General features: G+C 32.7%; 3 protein-coding genes and 1 non-coding gene across 4 annotated transcripts; all 4 read right to left on the bottom strand.

Annotated features, from left to right (window-relative positions):
• Positions 1-280: 280 nt before the first annotated feature.
• LOC115891113 (protein Malvolio-like) lies at positions 281-6,775 on the bottom strand. The gene is made up of 11 exons (XM_030911501.1): positions 6,233-6,775; positions 5,028-5,144; positions 4,749-4,938; positions 4,277-4,436; positions 2,833-3,027; positions 2,329-2,587; positions 2,134-2,193; positions 1,912-2,071; positions 1,451-1,673; positions 411-721; positions 281-325 (listed from the first exon to the last, which is right to left on the bottom strand). Exons 1-10 carry the CDS (start codon positions 6,335-6,337, stop codon positions 460-462), a joined length of 1,731 nt encoding a protein of 576 aa, XP_030767361.1. The 5' UTR covers positions 6,338-6,775; the 3' UTR covers positions 281-325; positions 411-459.
• Positions 6,776-7,620: 845 nt separating this feature from the next.
• Positions 7,621-9,396, bottom strand: LOC115891112. Its single transcript, XM_030911500.1, has one exon. The coding sequence runs from the start codon at positions 9,394-9,396 to the stop codon at positions 7,621-7,623; it is 1,776 nt and encodes a 591-aa protein (XP_030767360.1).
• Positions 9,397-10,819: 1,423 nt separating this feature from the next.
• On the bottom strand, positions 10,820-20,550 carry LOC115891138 (protein bfr2-like). The gene is made up of 6 exons (XM_030911535.1): positions 20,449-20,550; positions 18,787-18,959; positions 16,978-17,214; positions 14,791-14,866; positions 14,451-14,590; positions 10,820-11,056 (listed from the first exon to the last, which is right to left on the bottom strand). Exons 2-6 carry the CDS (start codon positions 18,950-18,952, stop codon positions 10,986-10,988), a joined length of 690 nt encoding a protein of 229 aa, XP_030767395.1. The 5' UTR covers positions 18,953-18,959; positions 20,449-20,550; the 3' UTR covers positions 10,820-10,985.
• Positions 14,644-14,717, bottom strand: Trnai-aau. The gene has a single exon. It is a non-coding gene; the product is annotated as a tRNA-Ile (tRNA).
• Positions 20,551-21,553: the final 1,003 nt, after the last annotated feature.

The following is a 21,553-nucleotide window of genomic DNA, read 5'->3' as shown; positions in this document are numbered from 1 at the left end:
GAAACTTCCGGTTCACCGGCCGGAAAAGCCTACTTTTCGCGTGAAGGAGGCCGATTTTCCGGGAAACTCGACGTAGGACCGACGTGGTTTCGATCGCGACTATTACTGCCCATATTTCTGCAACATTGCACCCCTCTTCGCGTTCGCTAAGGGTCGGAAAATTCCGAACCAAGCCGAGGGAAAGCTCCTCGTTGTCGTGGGGAAAAATCGTGAAAATCTGGACTGTAATTAATAGCCACAAACTCATAGGTGGTTTCATCGCAAAAATAAGGTACGAAAATCAACGTTAACATTTATATATTTTCACAGGTACATGTAAACTTGTATAAACATCTTAAAATAAGTAAAAAACAACATATATCTAATCATAAAATTTCAATATGGACTAGATTCGATATTCAAACTGTTCAGTACAATAAATTAGTATTTTTTTATTGTCAAAATTACGTATATCTAAAATTATTTTTCGTTCTTTTTCGTTTCTAGAGGTACAACGACGTATTTTTGAACCCACGAAGAATTTTCCAGCGATTTTCCCCCAAAGCTGATATACATATGGAAAACTATGTAGGCAATAAAGACGAAATAGAAAACTGTCAAGATGTATATCACTGACACTTCGTAGACGTTCAAGTTCCACTCCTGGATAGTGGAGTGCACGAAAAATACGTTTATACCAATTATAATAGCTCCTAGAACTACTGAAGTGATCTTATATAGCCTAAAATAAATAACACAATAAGAAAACTTTTAGGTTTTAAAAAAAGGCTTCTAGGTTTTTCGACACTCGAATGTTTGGAGTTGGAGCTTTTTGGTTTTATCCCAGTAAGTAATTGTTATAAGGTTATCAACGTCAATGGGTTATAATAGAGGTACCTACTAAAAAGCTAAGGTGTTCTTGAATAGTTGTATTTAGGTATTTTAAATAGCTTTTTCTTTGTTCTTTGTGTTTTTTTGCTTTCGACCACGAGAGGAGATATACTTCCTGAAACGTTAAGATTTGTTTGTCCGTTCGGCAAATTTGTTTTATTAGTAATGAAAAAAGTACTAGTGACAAATTGGTCTCAACAGAACTAAAAGTTTTATATTGTTGATTTTTCTAATGGCGAGAAACCTAGAAGTCTTTTGTGAAGGAATAAAGCTTCATTCAGAACCTTGAAATTAGTGGAATAACTTAGTGGTCCCAGTTATAATTTTTAAATTAAAATTAATAGAGAAAATCTAATAATTAACGTTATAAGACATTAAAACAATAAGCTTTTTAATTGTATTCAGAATTTTTCTTGACGGAAGATAATCAAAAGCCAAACCTTGCATAATTTGAAGTATACATATAGTTAGTGGAAAAAGTTAAAAGTTTGTTGACTTTTTCTACCAATTAAAAATTTTGTGGTTCTGAATGAAGCTTTATAAGAAAAGTATTAAAATACCGAAAAAAGTTTTTACTTACACGCCGTTTACGAATTGCCCCATAAGTCTCGGGTTGCTGGTAAACGCAATGGTTGGAATCAGAGCAAAAGGTAACTGCAAGCTCATGACAGCGTTCAGAAGATCATTCAAGGTGGTCAGTTCGTTTAGAGAGCTGAAGAAGGCTAGTAAAAACGTAGGAACCATAGCTATGCTTCTGGTGAATAATACTCTCTTCCATTTTGGCCATTGCAGATTTAAAAATCCTTAAAATTATAAAGATGTGCTGAAATCTCTGGTAAAAACATCCATGTTTGTTAAATTAGTACAAGTATTTCAACATTATTAATATCCACCTATCATACTTGTTATATCGGCAAAGGATAAAGCTAAAAAAGTTTCTTTGGGAATGTATTTGGAGATTTTTTCTAACAGTCAAAATAAACTCGTAAAAATAAAAAGGAAAACCAGAAATTTCAGTTTTACCGCCATATTAATATTTACCTTCCATAGCGAATTGTCCGGCATAGGTTCCCGTCATTGTAGAGCTTTGTCCAGCAGCTAGGATTCCGACAGCCCATATATACATAGCGGCAACGCCGTACGTACAACCTAAGAAAATGCCACCCTTGTAGATATCTGCATCGACAATTTCATCATTTGCCTAAAGAAAAAAAAAATAATTCCAAACAAAATTTCAATTTTTTTTGGAAAAATATCACTTACCGGAAAAGCCTCTTTTGCTATGTCAAACATGCTGGCAGTACTGGCACTACAAGTACCAAGCTGAAGAGAAAATAAAAAAAATTGTTACTAAAAATAAATAAACCAAACAATAGACGTTTATGAAGTACTAATAACAAAAGAAAAACGGCTAAACCACCATAATCACTCAATGTATATCGACAAAAAAGTGCTTACCAAATCATTATTTGTCTTCTCGAACAATCCAAAGGCAAAAACAGCAACAACAAAAATGTTGATGATCAAACTGACTAGAAGAGCTACAGCACTTTCGATCGAATAGTACAGTTTTGCCTCCGTAATCTTTTCTGGTTTTTTACGATCTATGTTCCTCGATTTTACCAATGCCGAATGCAAATACAAATTGTGCGGCATAATAACTGCACCAACTACACCAACTGCTTGTAGAAACACTGCATTGTTACATCCTTCACACCTACGAATAACAGTGTCAACAATGTCGAGAATGTCATAGGCTCGGTCAGAGGTCTATAATTATGAGTTGTTAAAAATGTTGAAATGGTTCCGTAGCATTACTTAATCTTTTGCATATTTCTCTCTTGTTATAATAAGCACTAACATTTTTTTGGGTATATTTGCAACGCTTTGTAAAAAATAGGAAAACGTGCTTTTATTATTTTTGATCTTATGCTTAAGTGAACTAAAGAAAACTAATCTTACCATGGGAAGAAAAGACCTTTAGTGACATCTGCTGGATTAGGACCAGAAACAATATATTCGTATCCAAAAGTCACGCCCATGACGGATATGAGCAGGCCAAAGAACAACTCCAGCTTTCTCAGCCCATATTTGTCGAGAAAAAGGAATGTAAAGGTGTCTATTATTGTTATTAAGCATCCACCCCATAAAGGTATCCTAGAAAAGGCGGATTGTAACTTGGCTTCCTTTTACTATTCCCCGAAACAATAACATACATAGTTAAAAATCAATATTAAATTAACTAGAAAAAAAATTAAACATAATTATTTTCATCAGATTTCATATTATTTGATGAAACTTTTTACAGACTTACAGAGCGATGTAGACATATCTTTTGTAATATTATAATCAAAAAAGTTAAGAACCTTTACTTATACTCAAAAAATTATAATACTGACTGATCGGTAAAAGTTTATTTTTTAAATTTAAAATAAAATTAATACAAAAGTTATCCTAAAAATTCGATATAAATCAGTTAATTATTTAACTAAGTATTAACTGCAAAATATTATTATCATTAAAACTATCTGTCTGTCTATCTATAGCTTTCCGATCCAATAAATGTTTATAAATCGCATTATTATTTAATTAAAAATTATTTAGTCATAAAGTTGCCAATCGTATAATTAAATTATCGGGAAAAATATCAGCTTTATGATTTATAATGGCATAACACTGAGAGAGATTAACAATAAAACAAAACCTATACCTATAAAGTTTGATTCGTTCAAATAATCGCACATAATACAAATAAATTTAAAATAATTACGTTTATTACTATATTTCACCAGTTTTAACATAATAATTATTGTGTAATATAATAAATCGCTTAGCAAATAGCACACCTTTGAATGTTTAGATGTTATCCTTGAACGTTATCAAGCATTGCCCTTTAAAATTAAATATAACACTAATTTTAATAATTAAATTATTATAACGTTGAGCTCCCTCCACACGTAACGTTTTACTTGCCAGTCTTAAGTGCAACAACTTATCGTACGGTTTGTTTGGGTCGACAAAACCTGACGCAATGTTGTAAATGCAACTCACAAAGTTGTGTCCACATTACGACGACTTGTCATTCAGTCTTTTGTATTCTGTTATATTATTAATAATTATTACCTATCATGGAAGAAACACGGTTGTGGTTAATCTTGGCTATTTGTTTAAATAGAAATAAATTGTTATGTGTAGACCTAAGATGGACGACCGTCTTGAGCACTGCCTTCAGGTTCTACTCCTTCCGTTTTACCTGACTGGTTAAACGTTAATTAAATAATGCGAGTTCGAAAAAAAAACACGTCGTAGTAAGCTTGTACTCCACGAAAGATATAAATAAAATTAAAACTCGAAGAACACGTTATTTTTAAGCCTACGAAACTTTACATTCCCATGTGTTACTTACACTTTATTTGATAGCATATAGATAGCTATAGAAGTTCCTATTACTTCTTGCATATCCGAACCTATGACAGCGATTTCTATCATGATCCACAAAATTAATCTAGGAACTTTTTTGTATTGCCTGTGGCACATTTCTGCCAAATGCAGACCAGTTACCACACCTAAAAATGACAAACAAACTAGTATTTCTATTCCTAAATAACTTTTCAAAATTTTTTACCAGAGATATAGAGGTAGGGTGAAAGAGCTTAGAAGAGTGCACATCAAAAATAGTTCGTAAGCCATGTTGAACAAGTGGACGTGAAGTTAGCGACTGATGAATTTTTCCTTTTACGTCTCGGTGTAATTACTAGGCTACATTTGCCGCATGAACACAAGAATTCAATGCGGTAAATTCTCACACACTACACAACGAAATCATCTTCTTCTTCTTCATGCTGATTTCCCCTACCTCTATATATCCCCAGTTTTACCTAGTTTTGTGGCTAACATTTGTACAACAAATCCTAAAATTGTCGCTCCGAATAATACCCATAACAATCTGTATCTGCCTATGGCTCCAGATTGTAAATCACTCTCTATATTTCCTGGATCTAAGTAAGCTATGGACATAAGAAAGCCCGGGCCTGTAAAGGCCCATAATTTTCGAAAACTAAATCCTGACTAAAAATAAACAGTAATTAAGGATGTAAAGGACATATCGATATTTTTTTAACGATGTTTTACATCGATGTTTTCAAGATTTTACGTACCTTTTCTGTTTCGGGAATGTTTATTTTATTATGTGCAAAATACGTATTGACATCTTCCGTTTCTTCATAATAATACATGGGATGGTCTGTTGTTCCATAATTACCCACTACTTTTTTCTAGAACACAAAATAACGGGTCTAAAAAAGTGTTTTCTCTCGTATGTCTGTTTCTTACGTCTCCCTGACAATTATTACAGCTTTTGTCAGGGAGGCAAAAAACTTATCAATAACTACAATTACGTATTTTTTGAATCAAAATAAGTTAATTGCTTTCAATTTACCTCTATACAAAAGTGCTTCGTTTGTCCGTTAGAGATCAATAAAAAATAAACTCAAACATTAATTTAAAATTTAAAATTTATATTTTTTAAGCGTTTTATGAAGCTTATTGTTAAATGTAATTTGTCACACCAACATAAAATTCTATATTTGTGCCAACTAGATTATTAGGGAAAGTATTTGTTTTACTCAAAAGAAAAATAATCGGCTGTCGGTAGAGTTGGAAAATATTTACACTAAATTTTATGTCGGGGTGAGGGTAGTTTTCAACGTTCCCGTACATTTTCTTGATTTTTATGGAAGTCGAATGTTACAGCACTTAGCCCAACATAGACACTTAAAATCTCATTCAAATGGGAATACCGGTTTTTAAAATATCTTAAAAAATGTGTTTATTTTTTAAAATTTTGATGCCCTCTAACGGACAAACGAAGCACTTATCTATAGAGGTAAATTGTGTCCAATGAACTTACTTTGATTCCAAAAATATATAATTGTTCTATGTCCACGAAATATTGGGATACCCTGTATAAAACAGTTAAAATAATTGCGCTTATTTACGAGGTACTCTGTATATTTCTAATCTGATTGTTGTTTGGTTGATTCGCTAATAGATGTCTAAAAGTTTAGGAGTTTTCCAATATAGATATTATTCTAAATTATTTCTTAAAAATTTAATTTTAAAAATATAAATTAATTTTCTTTTATATGAATCAACGTTGCTACAGGTCAGGGGCATATAAAATTAATACACAAACGCCACCTAGGCGTTTCAAACAAACTTTTCAAATACCAAATAACAAACAGCATGAAATTGTTTACACACGTGATGATTACTAACTATAATGTCAAGGTTACAATTTTTTATGATCAATGCGGAGAAAATTTAACATATATACTGGTATCAAAATTTTTATTTTTATTACCTTGTGAATTTCTACTTTGAATTCGTCAACATTTCCATCATTATTTCTACTTATACCACTTAACTCCACATCGTTTGTTCTTTCTACTATACCGTTTTCACTCATTTTTAAATAATAGTATTAATAGAACACTAGCACACAAATCACAAAATTTTTATCACCACTGTTTTCCTCAAAAATGTCTCGGTTAAACGAACATTAAATTGCAGTTAAAAATATTTATCTTCATTGTGCTACCACAAGCTGGCTTTACTACTTTAAAATCACTGTAAAAAGCCTTAGACTAATTTATCTGCTTATATATACTTTTAGTTATCAAAGTTAAGTGGTACTAGACGAAATCGGTATGCTGGAGCTCTTTTAGACACGGTACTGTTCACTTACATTGTTCAAACAACTTTATCGGCATAATCACAGTCTATTATATGTACTATTTCGTATTCGTACAGAGTGTATTATATGCTAAACTTGTACAAAGATTAAATAAAATATTTCATTAATAACTGAACTTGGTATTTCCAGGTTTTTCGAATATTATTTACTTTAAAAGCCTTGGTTCCAACTGAGCGAATCCACCAGTGTGATTATCGTTCAAACATTTCTTTATAATTAGTCTTATGCAATTTATGCAACAATAATAATAATTTAACCTTAATAATAACGCTTTAAGGTCGAGACACACATATCCGTCACGCGTCAGAACCTAGAGACGAACAAGAGACGCACATGCTCCAGCCTGTTTCTCTAGAAACCACCAAGAAAAAAATCTATGCTATCGAAAGGTGCGTACAACTACTCGTCTTGGATAGGAACTATCAAAAACAAGAAATAACCATCTTATCCGATAGATATACCTATGTGTCTCGGCACGGGCGCGGTCCGGATATGTGTGTCTGGACCTTTTATTTGGTTTTTATTAGAGGAAAGGGTGGTAATATGGAACCCTTGTTTGTTTATATTCGATAACTCAAAAATTTATCATCAATTATTTTTCAAATATATCGCTCATGTATGTCTAATATATTTAGAATTATTATTTGTTTTTGGAATTTAAATAATGCTTAAAGTTTTTCCATAATTAACTAATAATATAAAATAGTACAAATTATCTAACTGTAAAAAGTAGTTGATAATATGGAACCCCCTATAATAAACCAGATATATTTAAAATTGTAGCGATATTTATTCACTATATTCAAAAAATGCAAAATTAACAAAAAATAATTCAAATAAACGAAACTTATTGACAAAAATCACAGACCCAGTCGGCTTTTTCACAACCAGAACACAGAACATGTGCCCATAATTGACACATAAGGCACTGGATCCATTTTTCTCCTTTCCTGTCTTCCAAAAATCGTTGTGAGCAGAATATGCACTCAGCATCATCATCTGGTCCTGGAAGATATGTTATCAACTGAGCTTTCCATATCACTTGAAGTAACTGTGCCATCGTGAACCGATTCATCTGAATCAGAGGATTCCGAAATCTTTCTTTTTCTTTGAATTCTCTTTGAACTAATTTTGAGGCTAAGCGCCGTTTTCTCAGATTGTTTTAAAGTTGATCGCTTACCGCTAGTCTTTACAATATCCGTGCTGAACCCACGAGACTGAAGACTCGAAATGTTTTTTGTGCTACCTGGTTTCGACGAGAGCGAATTCTCCAAATCTGTTTTATATGGAGAGCTTGTAATTACTGCAGCTGAAGTGGCCTTTCGTCCTTTATTCGACATTTTTCTCTTTGGCTTTGGTACCGGCCCAATAACCACAGGGGAAACAAAGGAGTTACTCGAGGTTGTCGAGGGTTGCGCTGAGCTGCAACCTGCTTCTGCCAGATCAGTTTCACTGATATTGAAAGAGCATAGATGTGTAGTTGTTGGTGGACTTGCTCTAATATGATAGGATTGAGCTGTAGTACTTTCAGCCATCACGGCTTCATGCTCAGCTGCTAAAAAATCATTATCCGTAAAAATTCCTCTATTGCAAGGAAATAACTCAGTTTTTAAAAAAACATTAATAGCAATACTTGCAGTTTGACACTTTAAATATGCCTTCCCAAAAAGTTCGGCAATATCATAAGGACCCAAAGGACGTTCATTTTGACGCAACCATATACGAATCTCTTCACTATAGTGGGTTTTTAGAGCTCCCATGAAAGTCTTATCTAAGGGTTGCAGCTTGTGGGTGGAGTGCGGAGGAAGGGATACTATGGTTATGTAGTTTGCTCTAGCTAGTTCTATTATTTCCATGTTTCTTGTATGACTATAATGTCCGTCCAAGATAAGTAGAAGAGGGTCATCTATTGTTGGTTTCGTGTATTTTATGAAATGCCTAAACCAATCAGTGAATAAATTGCTTTGCACCCAACCAGATGGATGACATTTTCCAATACTTCCGAGAGGTGCGCCTCTCATCAGAGTTTCAGTCATATTTTTCCTTGGGAAAATCAGCATAGGGGGAACAAATATGCCGGAAGCACTCATAGCACAAATGGTGGTCACTAGTGATCCCCTCTCAGCAGCCGTCAGCGCACCGATCTGCCGTTTCCCTTTTGACCCAACTACCTTAGGTATTTTTGTCTGAACTATAGACAATCCCGTTTCGTCAACGTTAAAAACGCGGTCAGCCGTATATTTTTTCTTTTCGTATTCCATCTCGAGGATATCAAAGAATTTAGCTACAGATTCTCTATTGAAACTGTTCGCCCGAGCATACGATGTTCCAGTTGGTGTTCGGATAGACAATCTTTGTTTATGACGATTTAAAAAATGATCCAGCCAAGCACGACCTGCTTCTTCTTTATTCCCAAACGGATGCTTTATTCCGTTTCGTACAGCCAATTGATAGGCCATTACTTTAACGTCTCTGCGGGTAAGCCCAAAATATTTGCTTTCCATCAGCAGCAGGTATTCGACTAGTTGTTGTTCAATTTCAGTAGAAAAAACGGGTTTTCTACCTAACTTTTTTTCGACAACTTGTTCGGGTGAATATTCGGTGTCGTGAACTAGTCTTTGCAAAGTGCTTTTTGGCACCTTATACAATTTTACAGCCTTTTTCAGGCCCATTTTCTTGGAACGCACCATTTCCACAGCTTCGGCCATTGCTTGTTTGTCCCATGTTTTCCTTTTGCCCTTTGCTTTCGGGGATAATGAACTTCGGGGCATAGTGCAATCTGCAACAATCCATTCCAATTTATACACTCAGGTCAATTATAAATCTTCATATAATATGGAACCCTTGTATATAATATGGACCCAGGTTCCATATTAACAGCAAGCAAGGGGTTCCATATTCAAAAAAAGCACATGCTAATAATCAATTTATTTTTTTTTCTTGGACATCTAAATAAACAAAAGCTTACCTTTCAAAACTCGATATTAGGCAACACTTTCAAGATTTAATGAACAAAATCAACGAATAAATTCACCACAAATCGCTTTATGACTGTGAAAAGCAGAGACAAATAACATTTGATTTTGACGCCAAAGCATAACCTCGAATTAATAGACCACAGTAAAATACTAGGCGATAGAAACCTTCCTGTGGGCTTTTCGGAACGTAATGATCAAGTTTTGGTGAACAAATCATAGATGGCGTTTCTAAATCCTTATTTATGGGGGGGTCCCGTATTACCAGCAGGGTTCCATATTACCACCCTTTCCTCTAATAATAGTTTGATCATCGTGTAAGTAATTTTCTTCTTCTAAAATGTAACAGAATTATATAAAATTCGAATTGTCAAAAACCAAAAGATAACCTTTTTTTAAGGTCATCTAAGTATCTTTGAATTAGCGAATTTTAATATAATCACTACGTGTATATATGCACACATTGCCATATAAGATAAATTATGTTTTACAGGGATAGTTTGAACTCTTTGAATAAAAATATTAAGAAAGAAGTACGTACCCCCATTTTTGATAGTTTGGTATTCACCTTTCAATTGAGACATTTGAATTCGATTTCAAATTTTGCGAATTTGTTGTTTTTTTCTGGAGTTATTTTATGTTATTTATTGCTTATTATAACGTTTGGTTTTGTTTAGAGGTATTATATCTTGGAAGATATTGTGTCAGAGCTTAAATTAATAGTGGCATTATTGCGAATTCCAGAAAAAAAACTGTAAAATATTTAGTTGTGCAGCGTTAACTAACTAATTACATATTTTTCTTGCATTTTTACTGACATTTACAATAAATTATCAAAAACATTTAAAATTCGTCAATTTGATTTAAGTGTTTCAGTAGCGTGCCTGTTATTTTTGTTATTAAATAATTTTTATATCTAATCAATTTTTTTAGAAATAGTATATTTCCTAACAATTTTAACCCCCATTTACTAAATACAAAACAAAACCTACAAATAAGTCAGCCATATTAATTTCCCATCGCGCTCCACGTCATTTTGTTGATAAAATAAGAAAGCGTTTGAAGGTTCAATATATGTAGGATAGAATTTGCTATAAAAAAATTCGGTGCTATTAAAATTAATATATTACTTACAAATAGATATATAACAAACAATAAAAACAACAAAAACAGTCAACAAACTCAAGAAATAAATAGATAAAAATAGACTAGAAAAACAGATGACAAGAATAATAAAGATACACATAAAAAGCACAGTTTAGACTAGTTACAAGAGTTATGTAGGTACAAAGTAGATAAAAAGAAAGAGAGAAAGATTATATGAGATGTGAAGAATTTAGAGGAAAATTTGAGACATTTGAAACTCTTAATCTACTTTAACGTTTTTAATATTCAGATTCTTCTTCTTCTTCCTCAGCTTCCTCACCTTCTTCTGTTTCGGCCGAACCTTCGTCATCTACATAGAAAAAAATGAATAAAAAAGTAAGTTAACTATAAAGAAAAAAATATAATATACCGAGTGAAAATTGAAAGTATTTTAAATTATATGTTTGGTATACACGCTCATGCTGTCTAAAAGCTGAGAGTTGACTGGCTTGCAGTTGGTTCCGGCGGTGCTCAAAATGTATCCATCATTTTTTAAAAAAATTCAAATTTTATAAACTCTCTTATTTTCAATTGATTTTAAAAATGATAAAAAAATATTGTGCTTCTGCCCAGATTTACCACCTCTAATAATTCTTGCACTTGTTTAAGACGCTTCCTCTATAAGTAAATAAGAAATTCAATCTACAGTACGTCTGTCCGTTCTGTAGCTACGGGGCATCCGTGAGAGGGGAAACGATATTCTCTCGATGTTTTTCGTAAAAAAATAGACGACACGTCCCATCAATAAAAATTCAACAAATTTGCAAGTAGCCAATAAAATGAGTGGGCGGAGCGATTTGCGGTGACGCACTCGTCAAATCGACGTATAAAATATATTGCTGTTTATTTAAATGTTTTTTGTCCGCATTTCTTTCATAGACACAGATCCAGCAGATGTACTGTACTCTTTCTAACAAAAGATAAGATATAGATTTAAAAATAAAACCCAAATACATTAGATGGAATTGGGAAATACTTTTAAAACTATATCAAATTGTTATTGTTTTGTTTATAAACATGGTTATTTCCAAGTGATTTATTTATTTTAGGAGAAAGATTTTCATATCTTTATTATAGTGTATCTATTGATTAGTATATTTATTTGTTCGTGGATTTCAAAGAAACGAAAATAATCTGAGGATAATAAAATAAATTGACTCTTGTTGAATGAATTTATAGTGGCATCATAATAAAATGACCTATATAAAATATCCTAAAATTTAGTCTAGATACCTATATTCAGAGTGTCTCTTATGCTGCAACCGCACATGCGGCAGTCGACGATTTCCGAGCGATCGCCTTTCCGTCCACACATGTAGGCATCGGCGAGCTCTGACAGGAATAACATAGAGAATTCCAACTTCCAATTTACCCGTCCACACTGATCGGAGATCGGCGACGGACGCTTGGAAATCGCCAAATGCCGCATTAGAAAAGTGTCAATATTTTTTAAGAGCTGAAAGATCTGGATATAAGGAAACTATTTTCTAATTGCAATCTTTAAAACAAATAAAAAAAAACGAGTTATTTAATTATTTATTATCTTAATTATCCTCAGAAGATGAATTCCCTACCACTCTCGCCAGGGATTTACACAGTATATTTCGTATCATTCATTTCGCATATAAATGACGTCATGGCCAAGTTCGGATGGAACTATAGCCAATAGCCAAGAGAAAAACTTAGCTTTCCTGTTTTTTTTTATTATTTTGAAAAATTTTGAAGATTTAGATGGATTTTTGCTGTTATGTAAGACGATTAGTCAACAGTTGGCAACACTGACCAATTAAATTATTTTTCTAAGGTCGTGCGCCCCCAAGTATTAAGCTCTACGTGCCGCCACTGGTTGGCATGCATTCAAATTGGCCTGGTTAAATCTGCGAAAGCGTCTGTTACGGATATACGTATATGCATGTATGTATCCTAGACTAAACTAGTGGGGCCTGTGCAAGATTTATACGCCAGATAGGTATAATAATGTAAATTAAGTTACTACTAGTCTGCCTATGTCCCCGTGTCGATGAATAATAGACCGTTCCCTTCTGTAAATGCCTCTACGGGATTCCGCTAGATTTTACAACCTTTTAGGTACCTACATTATATCTAGAAACATCATGACTTTTTAATTTAGCTAGATTTTTAAATAATTTTAATTGGTAATACATCTAGACACCTAGACACAAATTTTCATATAAATATCGACGTTAGTTCAAAAATTATATGAAAAAAAAAATTTGCACACATTGTATCTCCGAGTCGAAGCATTTTAAGATATGAAAATATGCGAACTTTTCTATGTACTTATCTTTATCTGCAAAATTAGAAAAGAAGCGAACATTAAAGCGGAAATCAAGAATCTGGATGCTGGAACACTCCATCCGTAAGTCCTCGAAAGACCTAAAACACTTGAAGAAATTTCTCAGGTCTTAGGACCGAGAACAATCAAAGATTTTCCTTGGTTAAGTAAGAACAATATTTGGATTGTCACGGGGATTTTAACAGTACACTGTCCCCTCAATGAACAAGTCAGTAAACAGAAGCCAAGAATAAGTAACAACGACGAATGCGGATAAAATGTGGATAAAATGAGGGAACACTGGAACACCAGAACACCTCACTTCACTGAGCGCACCGAGACGACAACTATTAAAATACTTACGTACTAAATATTTACTTCAATATTTTTAAAATAGTTTATTTAATATAGAAAAATACAACGTGTAATTCTATATAACTTCGTGTGTCTGAAATTATATGGGTTTCTTACTATAATCATTTGGAATATAAGCAATAATTTGTATAAAATTATGTAGAATGTTCATTTTTCCTTGTAATTCGGGCTAGCGGCTTGTTTAGAATTGCAAATTTCTTGCGCTACATATACGTCCAAACAACACTTAATGTGTTAGAAACACGAAGTTCTAGATTAGGGAACATTCGATCGGGACTATACTTTTGGAACATGAAACGTATAATTTTTGTGATGAAATTTCTTACACAAACTTAGAACTGTTCATTTTACAATTAGTTAAGACATAATAAATCATTGTTCTGTATCAGAGCTTCTCTATAATTAACTCATACGTTTTAAGCTAGAGCACGTGCATATAGGAATTGTCTTCTTATGATCAAGTTTCTTTTAGAAGAAAGGATTTTTTTCTTAAATAATGTTTAGTCATTTTGAGGGCTCTATAACTTTTAAATTAAAATTATAACCGATTTTGAGACAAATTTTATGAATATCTGTTCTAGTAGTATATTTTGCACAAAAGTTCATGGTGTGTCAATATTATATTAATTAATTTTAAAAAAATTAATTAATTTAGTCCTCTCCGGGGAGTAAACTAAAATTTAATGAAAATCTGGACAGAAGCATGAAATTTTACTTAAAAGTTCATGAAGTGACATAATTCAGAAACAGAAAAGCTATTTTAGAAATTCATTCCTTTCTGGGGGTAAGATGGAACTAGTATTTGTGACTAAAATGGAAGTAAGTGAAACATTGTGCAAAAATGTTTTACAGTTGATTTTAGAAACATGATAAATTATATACCGTATGATCGAAAAAAAAGGATTCAAAGATAGCTGAGGATTTATAATCGACGATAGTTTTGGCGGGGTCAAACACTAGACGTCATTTACTAAAAATTGACAAAACTTGTCAAAAATTAACACTAATAATTAGATTAAGATAGAATATCTACCTTCCGCTGCTTCATTGCTTTCAGCTCCCTCAGCTTTATCCGATGACGATTCACCTTCGTAGAAAACTGTTCCTGATCCGCCACCACCGAAGAAATCGTATTCAGATTCGGCCTTTCTTTTTGGTTGTTTCTTGTCTTCCCTGAAATAATTTTAGACATTTTTTAAATTGCATAAAATCTAAAAAAAAAGTTATGGCCCATGGGGGGATCGAACCCACGACCTTCGCGTTATTAGCACGACGCTCTAACCAACTGAGCTAATGGGCCGACGCGCTAACGTTCCTTAAAACATGTATTAGAACTCCTTACTTATTTATTAGAAAGTAAAAAAAATACTTACGAATCTAACTCAGTAAAAACTGTATAGGATTTCTTGGTTTCTTCTCCATCGTCTTCCTTATCATCATCACCACCGGCTGCATAAAAAAATAGAATATCTATATTTAGTATACGGGTGAGATAAAAGGTTCCGAAAAAAAACTAGGCACCTATATATTCATCAAAAGTTTCCTATTTCAGATTTTAACTCAATTATTTTTTTTGTATGAGGGAAATACCGTATGATCGAAAAAAAACGGCGTCGAGCTGGTTTGGAAAAGAACATCGATGATATTCCCCATCACAAATTTAGAACTGTTCATTTTATAATTAGTTAAGAGAAAATAAATCGTTGTTGTGTATCGGGGCTTCTCTATATAATTAACTCATACGTTTTAATATACTATATTATATATATAATATATATACTGGGTGCGTCTCAAAATCAAAAGTGGCTCACCCCTATAGGTAACTTTTTTATTTTTTTAGATAACAAAACGAGATTTGGTATGTTATTATGACATAAATTATGATTGATGGGCTAATTCAATTGTTTTTGGTCGTTGGCATATGATATGTCATTCTATTCAGAGTGTCATTTTCTATCAAATAAAGTAAAAAAATACCAAGGGTGCCATTTAAAAATCATAAGTTGTGGTCATTTCCGATGAAACAGGAATGACTAAAAACATATGAATACTTCAATCAATCCTAGTTTATGTCATATTTAAGTATCTGAAAAAAATAAAAAAGTTATAGGGGTAAGCCACTTTTGAGGCGCACCCGGTATAGAAATTTTACATATAAAATGACAGCTCTCCTCATTTCATAGCCATTTTTAGATGCCGTTTTTTTTCGATCGGTATAAGTCATATTTGAAAAATAGTATCTTTTAAAAACTAATCATACTAAAATAGAGGCTACATTTGCTTTGAATGTAGCGATACTACAGGGTGGGTCAAAACATCGATTTTTATTAAACAAATATTTTTTGAAGAGAATATGCAATAATTGTTGATTTATTCTTTCAGTTTATTTGAAAACAACTGTAATAATATATTAGTGTGTGTTTAAAAATAAGTACGGTGTACTTTTCTAGAATTATTAATACCGTTATCGATATAATTAAAATTAACTTTCGTAAAATTTATTGCTTATAGAAAATTAAAATTACTATGAATCTGAGCTCTAAATAGTTTTTTAAATCTGCGGAAAGATATTTTTTAAAAAGTCATGAGCATTATTCTGACGTCAAATACGCGTCCTCATTTGAAAGATAATATACCCTGGATGAAATAGGAAACATGATATGGAGCTTTCTCGAAATACTCTGGGTCACCCTGTAAACAGGTGTAAAAAATAGTGTACCATATTGCTCAGCAAGAATAAAGTACGGATTACAACAGGTCTCTTGACTGTCCACAGCCATGTGTCCACTAGTTCCACCAGTGCCACTGCACTGCTACCTGAACAAGCTTAAGCTGTGTCAAGTAGTCTATGCTGCAGAATCAGCGAAAAAAAATCCTGAAAGAGCAGATCACGAAATATGTTACTGCAAGGCTCTGGATCGCATGCGATACCTTCTATTTGGGAAAGCAAGGATAGAAAGGGAGAAACTATGCTCCCATTCTATTAAGGACCTGCACAAGCTGGTGTAGGCCACAAGGATAGGAAAGTGATATATATTTTTCAAATCAGTTAAAAATTGTCTACCGAAAGATGGTTAAAATATGGGGGGTTTTCGTTTAAAAAATCAAGATGGCAACGTATCTGTCAAAATTGACGTTTTAAAAAAAATTAAGTAGAAAATTGGGCATCCTCGCTAAAAATTACATTAATTTTTTTTTTGTTGAGTTTAAATAGGAAACAGGAAAATTGTAAATTGATTAGTGATACAAATGATTTTCCTGTAGTACATGTGTTTTTACGAGAAAAATGGACAGACTCTCATCACTTTATCGAAGCAAAGTGAAACGTTTCATGTATAAATAATATGTGAATACACACTAAAATACAGTGCGGTTGCAGGCAGAAACACTACGTGCCGGAAACGATACGTTTATGATAATGTGCACAGACCTTTACAGGTCGCAGGGTTTCTGGCATAGAACGGAACCGTAATATTGAGAATAAGAAACTAGTATCACCTACTGGAATTTGGTACACTATTTTTAACACAAATTTTAAACATAAAAAATTAAATCATTACATTCGGCGTCAGATTCCTTGATGGCCTTATCGTTCTCATTCTCTATGAAAGCGCGGTTGTCTTGGCCGAACTCTGTATGTTTCTCGTAGCCATACTTGTCGCCGTCTTTTTTATGAAAACTGTCGAAATGTTTGTAGCCATCTTGTCCTTTATCGTTCGTTTTTTTCGAGTAACCGTGCACGTCTCCATCGTCGTTTTCCGCGTCGCCATAGACATAGAGAAAAGCGTCTTTTACACCTAAAATACCAGATCAATTTTAATCTAATACGATCGAAAAAAAAACGCCTTCAACGACGGCTGGGTATGACGATCGATAAGAATTTTGACTAGGTCAAACCCTAGACGTCCTTACTTGGCCCGTGCTCTTCTTTATGTTTTAATAGCGCCTACTGTCAGCTAGTCTAAAGAAAATTATATGTACCTAATTTATTCTTATATTGAGTGAAAATTATTTTTAAATAGTGTAGTTTAAAAAAATCACTTTTCATATCGCGTATCGTATCACGGTCTTCAATTTTTACTCCCAGCGCTTTCATAACTAGTGGATATTTTCTGAGTTTTCTTTCTTGTAAATTTAATCTACTGCAACCTATGTTGCCATATTATTATCAAGAAATTATGTCTTTTAAATCAAAATATTCCAATTTTTTTTTCAAAAAAACTCCAAATTTTTAAAACCTCAAGACCTGTTTCTGGGGTCGAAATATACTACCCCTAAAAATATTTGCATTTATTTAAAATCCACCCTCTATATAAATTTAAAATATAAAAATCATTATTACAAAAAAATACTAGTAATTAAGTCAATTTTTAAGCTATAACATCCGTCAAAATGTTAAAAATTTTTACAAAAATTATCAATTACGTGCCAATATGGACAAAATTCTGATGCGGGTTATCAATCACGCGTTTTTTTTTAATTAAACAATTAATTATAACTAGGTGTTACTATTACGATAGTCGTCAAATATAGAAGGTTTTTGAACATTGTACATCACTTTAAAAAAAACATCATTTTCGGGAGAAAATATCAATGTTAAAATTGATACAGGGTAGTCCCATTGTATCCTGTGAAAAGTTTGATCTAAAAATTCTCATATTTTAGAAATCACTCATGAAATGAAGTAAAGCTTAATAAAGTTACCTACTAGACGTCAGTTGAACTCAAATAATTTAAAATTATATCTTAAAAGAAATTAATAAGTGGAAGCAAAATGATACTAAAACAGATATAAAATGGATGGAGGCTTTTCAGTATTTTTTTAGAAGAGAAGTTTTACTTTAACATACACAAAAATATTGAATTTTGTTTCTCTTTACTAATGTTCACACCGAAAGAGTGTTTTTTAAAGCTGTAGACAAGTACAGAAAAGACAGAATTATCTCTCCTTTTTTAAAATGTATGGTAATTGGTAATTACAAAATGTAGTATGACGGGATCCGGCAAATAGTTTGTCAAAAAAGTTAAGAGATAATCAACTCTTAAAAATATTTATTTTTTCGAAAAATATACGTGATTTTCGACAGAATATTTTATAGTTTCCAATACATATTTTTAAGGCATTAATTTTTTTTTTTTAATTAAAAATAATTGCTATATATTTTTTTAAGGTTTTCACACAAATAAATAATTTCTAAAGCTCATTCAGATATTTTTTATGTAAAAATTAAATAACGCGTCCTATATACTATCTGGTCATTTTTACACTTTAAATAAAATTAAGAAATCAAGAGAGCACTATAGATCTAGAAAGGTGGCGGTGAAATATAGCCAATAACTACGCCACAAAATCTAATCTAATCGCTAACCTGGTTTAATCAAATCAGATATATGTCCTGGAGCCGCCCTAGCTTCCCTCACCGTGCTTTCTACAGTAGCTGTATCGCCGGGACCTTCAAACATCAACTCATCCTTGATCGGTTGAGCGCTGATGCTCAAACTCGCAACGGAAATGATGACGAGGCACATCTGCATCTTGAACCTAAATTAACACAATCACAACCGAATTGACAAAAATACACCTTTGAAATTAGTGATCGGCGAGGCTGGTCTTGGTCTTGATAAAAAGCAAGATAAAGAGCAACTCCAAGTACATTTGGATTGTATCATGAAAGTGATATACTTTTTAGCGTTAATTATTATGACTTATTTATAACGGGTGTTTCAAATTCCACACTCATAATTGGGATCTAGAAAACGGTAAGAGATGTAGAATGTAGGGAAGGGGGTTAATCACCGCGACATTACAGATTTATTGTATCCCCCTTTCTTGAACTATAACTCATCGTACAGTCTCAAGGCTCTGACAACAACCCGTATCTGAGACGTTTTTACAGAGATTATAGTACTCCATCTCCGATATCAGTCGTACCTAGGTTTATAGCACGAGTGGTTGTCGTCTCAGCACACTCACTCATAAGATGATCTGGTGTTTCCCCATTTTCCCTACAGAATCTACATTCGGCGTTGATTCTTAGGTTCAATCTACTGAGGTGTTCATTAAGGACAAAGTAAACCTCGTGACAATCCAAAGATTGTTCTTACTTAAGTCAAGGAAAATCTTTTATTTATCTCTGTCGTAAGTTCTGAGAAATTTCTTCGAGTCTTTCAGGTACTTGAGTTCCGCTTTAAGTTGGTTTCCACTTGGGAAGCAGAAAGGTTCCAGTCCATTTAGTGGAGTATTCGCTCCTGTTCTAGCTAGATGGTCTGCTTTTTCGTTTCTATCCCATAGCAGAGAGAGCAGTTGACCCTCAGCGTAGGAGGACTGTATTTTCTTTGTCTAATGTGTTCAACTACTCTAGGCATTATTTGACGGTAAGAGATACACTCGGTGGTTTAAATTGTTGCAAAGCTGCGTGTTAGGGAGCCCAATGATATTCGGTTTAGTAATTGAATTTATCTTTGTCAATGGCGTATTACCTTTGTCAATTATTTTGACTGTTAGAAAACATCTATAGAGACGTTCTCAAACAACTTTCTTAGTTTCATCATTTGGATACATGAAAAATCACTTACGTCGTTTCATTTTTTTTGGTCTCTCATCAACTTAATCTTTTTTTATATACGGATATGGGTTACGTTTGGAAGTTAATAAACTTCTAAAATATGCGTTCAAAAATCCAGGTCTATAATTAAAATAACAAAGTTGTTATTTATTATACAAAGGAAAACGAAAGGTCTTAATGATTTTTAACATCGCTAAAGTAAACTCGTAAAAATCTGTCAAAGTAAACTCGTAAAAATGTAAAACAAATACCGGAAATTTCAGTCTTTTTGCAATATTTGCGAAAATTACAAAGATAAGTTCAATACTGACGGATTATCTTTGTGTTCATTAACAGGCAACTTGCTCCAATTCAAGCCACCCAGTGATGAGAGTCGAATTTTAAACACCAGGTATTCATAATCACATAGCAAAAATAAATACTTTTGTGACGTTTGAAAAGAAAACTTTAAAATTTTTTACGTACCGGAAGTTGATTTGATGGAATCGATCGTATTCCTGGTCAAAAACGACCAAAAACTATACCGTAACACTTCTCTTTAAGACAAATATATTGATGTCTGTCGAGACTGGCGCATAATAATGTGACCAAGCTTTTATAAATCATTTTTTGTCTATCGTTTTTAAGGTATAGGGGGAAATTGGGAATTTTATGCGGTTTTCGAACGGTTAGATAACTGAGAAATTACATTACCTAACGGCGATACTGTAGTAATAACAAAAGAGCACGAAACACTGTTGCAACTGTGTAGGGGAGAGTAGTCTAAACCGTACCGCCTTATACAAAAGTTTAAAAAATTATTATCAAATTTTTCGTTAACTGTCGTGTTGATTACTGCGAATAGTTCTTGCATGCCGCCTGATGATATTGTTCTCTAATCCATTGGGCAGATGGACTGACTTAACTTTAAAGATGTAGTTAAAAGCAGTTGAAAAAGTATTAAATATACTTTTTTTGCCTTTGTGAGCAGTGAGATTTATATTTCATACGTTACAAATTACATCAGAATTTGAATATATTTTTTTAATAGAAGTGTCATGGATCGTCTGACAGAGTTACATACTGTGTAGAAGAAGTCCTGTACTAATACAAACTAGTTTCTGACACGCAATGGCAGACTTTCTTTAATTAGTTTATTATCAAATAGCGTTGTAACATAAAAGCCTATTAGCTTTACTTTAAACCGCAAATTTTGTACACGCTGAATTCAATTTGTTTTATTTAAAAGTATACCAATAAATAATAATAGTTCAACTATTCTTTGTAAATTGAAGAGAAATAAAGTTTTCTATATCTCAATTGTATTTCTTGGGACCGGTGAACTATCCTGACACAATTTTTAAATAAAAATAAATGGAGATTATGCATAGAATTTTAAAATATTTTAATATAATTTTAGTAGTTTTTGACACAAATTTGACGTTATGGAGAATTTTAACACTTCAAAAAATTTACAATTAAATTTTTCTGAAAATTTACAATTTTCTTGAAAAATTACACTTCTGAAAATTTACAATTTTCTTGAAAAATTACACTTCTGAAAATTTACAATTTTGAAAAATTACATTTT

The sequence above is a fragment of the Sitophilus oryzae genome, unplaced genomic scaffold (genome assembly GCF_002938485.1).
Source record: "Sitophilus oryzae breed Bouriz unplaced genomic scaffold, Soryzae_2.0 scaffold_966_pilon_pilon, whole genome shotgun sequence".
Lineage (NCBI taxonomy): Eukaryota > Metazoa > Arthropoda > Insecta > Coleoptera > Curculionidae > Sitophilus > Sitophilus oryzae.
Note: the sequence above shows the minus strand (reverse complement) of the source record. Positions and strands in the feature narration are given on the sequence as shown.

Excerpts from the sequence above, each read along its gene's own strand:
- LOC115891112 (XM_030911500.1), bottom strand. The coding sequence starts at position 9,396 with ATGCCCCGAAGTTCATTATCCCCGAAAGCAAAGGGCAAAAGGAAAACA.
- LOC115891138 (XM_030911535.1), bottom strand. The coding sequence starts at position 18,952 with ATGCAGATGTGCCTCGTCATCATTTCCGTTGCGAGTTTGAGCATCAGC. Across the intron at positions 14,591-14,790 it reads GTTTTTACTGAGTTAGATTC|GGAAGACAAGAAACAACCAA; the intron begins GTAAGTATTTTT and ends AAATTATTTCAG. Across the intron at positions 11,057-14,450 it reads AAGCAATGAAGCAGCGGAAG|ATGACGAAGGTTCGGCCGAA; the intron begins GTAGATATTCTA and ends TTTTCTATGTAG.
- LOC115891113 (XM_030911501.1), bottom strand. The coding sequence starts at position 6,337 with ATGAGTGAAAACGGTATAGTAGAAAGAACAAACGATGTGGAGTTAAGT. Across the intron at positions 4,939-5,027 it reads ACATTCCCGAAACAGAAAAG|TCAGGATTTAGTTTTCGAAA; the intron begins GTACGTAAAATC and ends GTTTATTTTTAG. Across the intron at positions 2,588-2,832 it reads AAAGGTCTTTTCTTCCCATG|GTGTGAAGGATGTAACAATG; the intron begins GTAAGATTAGTT and ends TGTTATTCGTAG.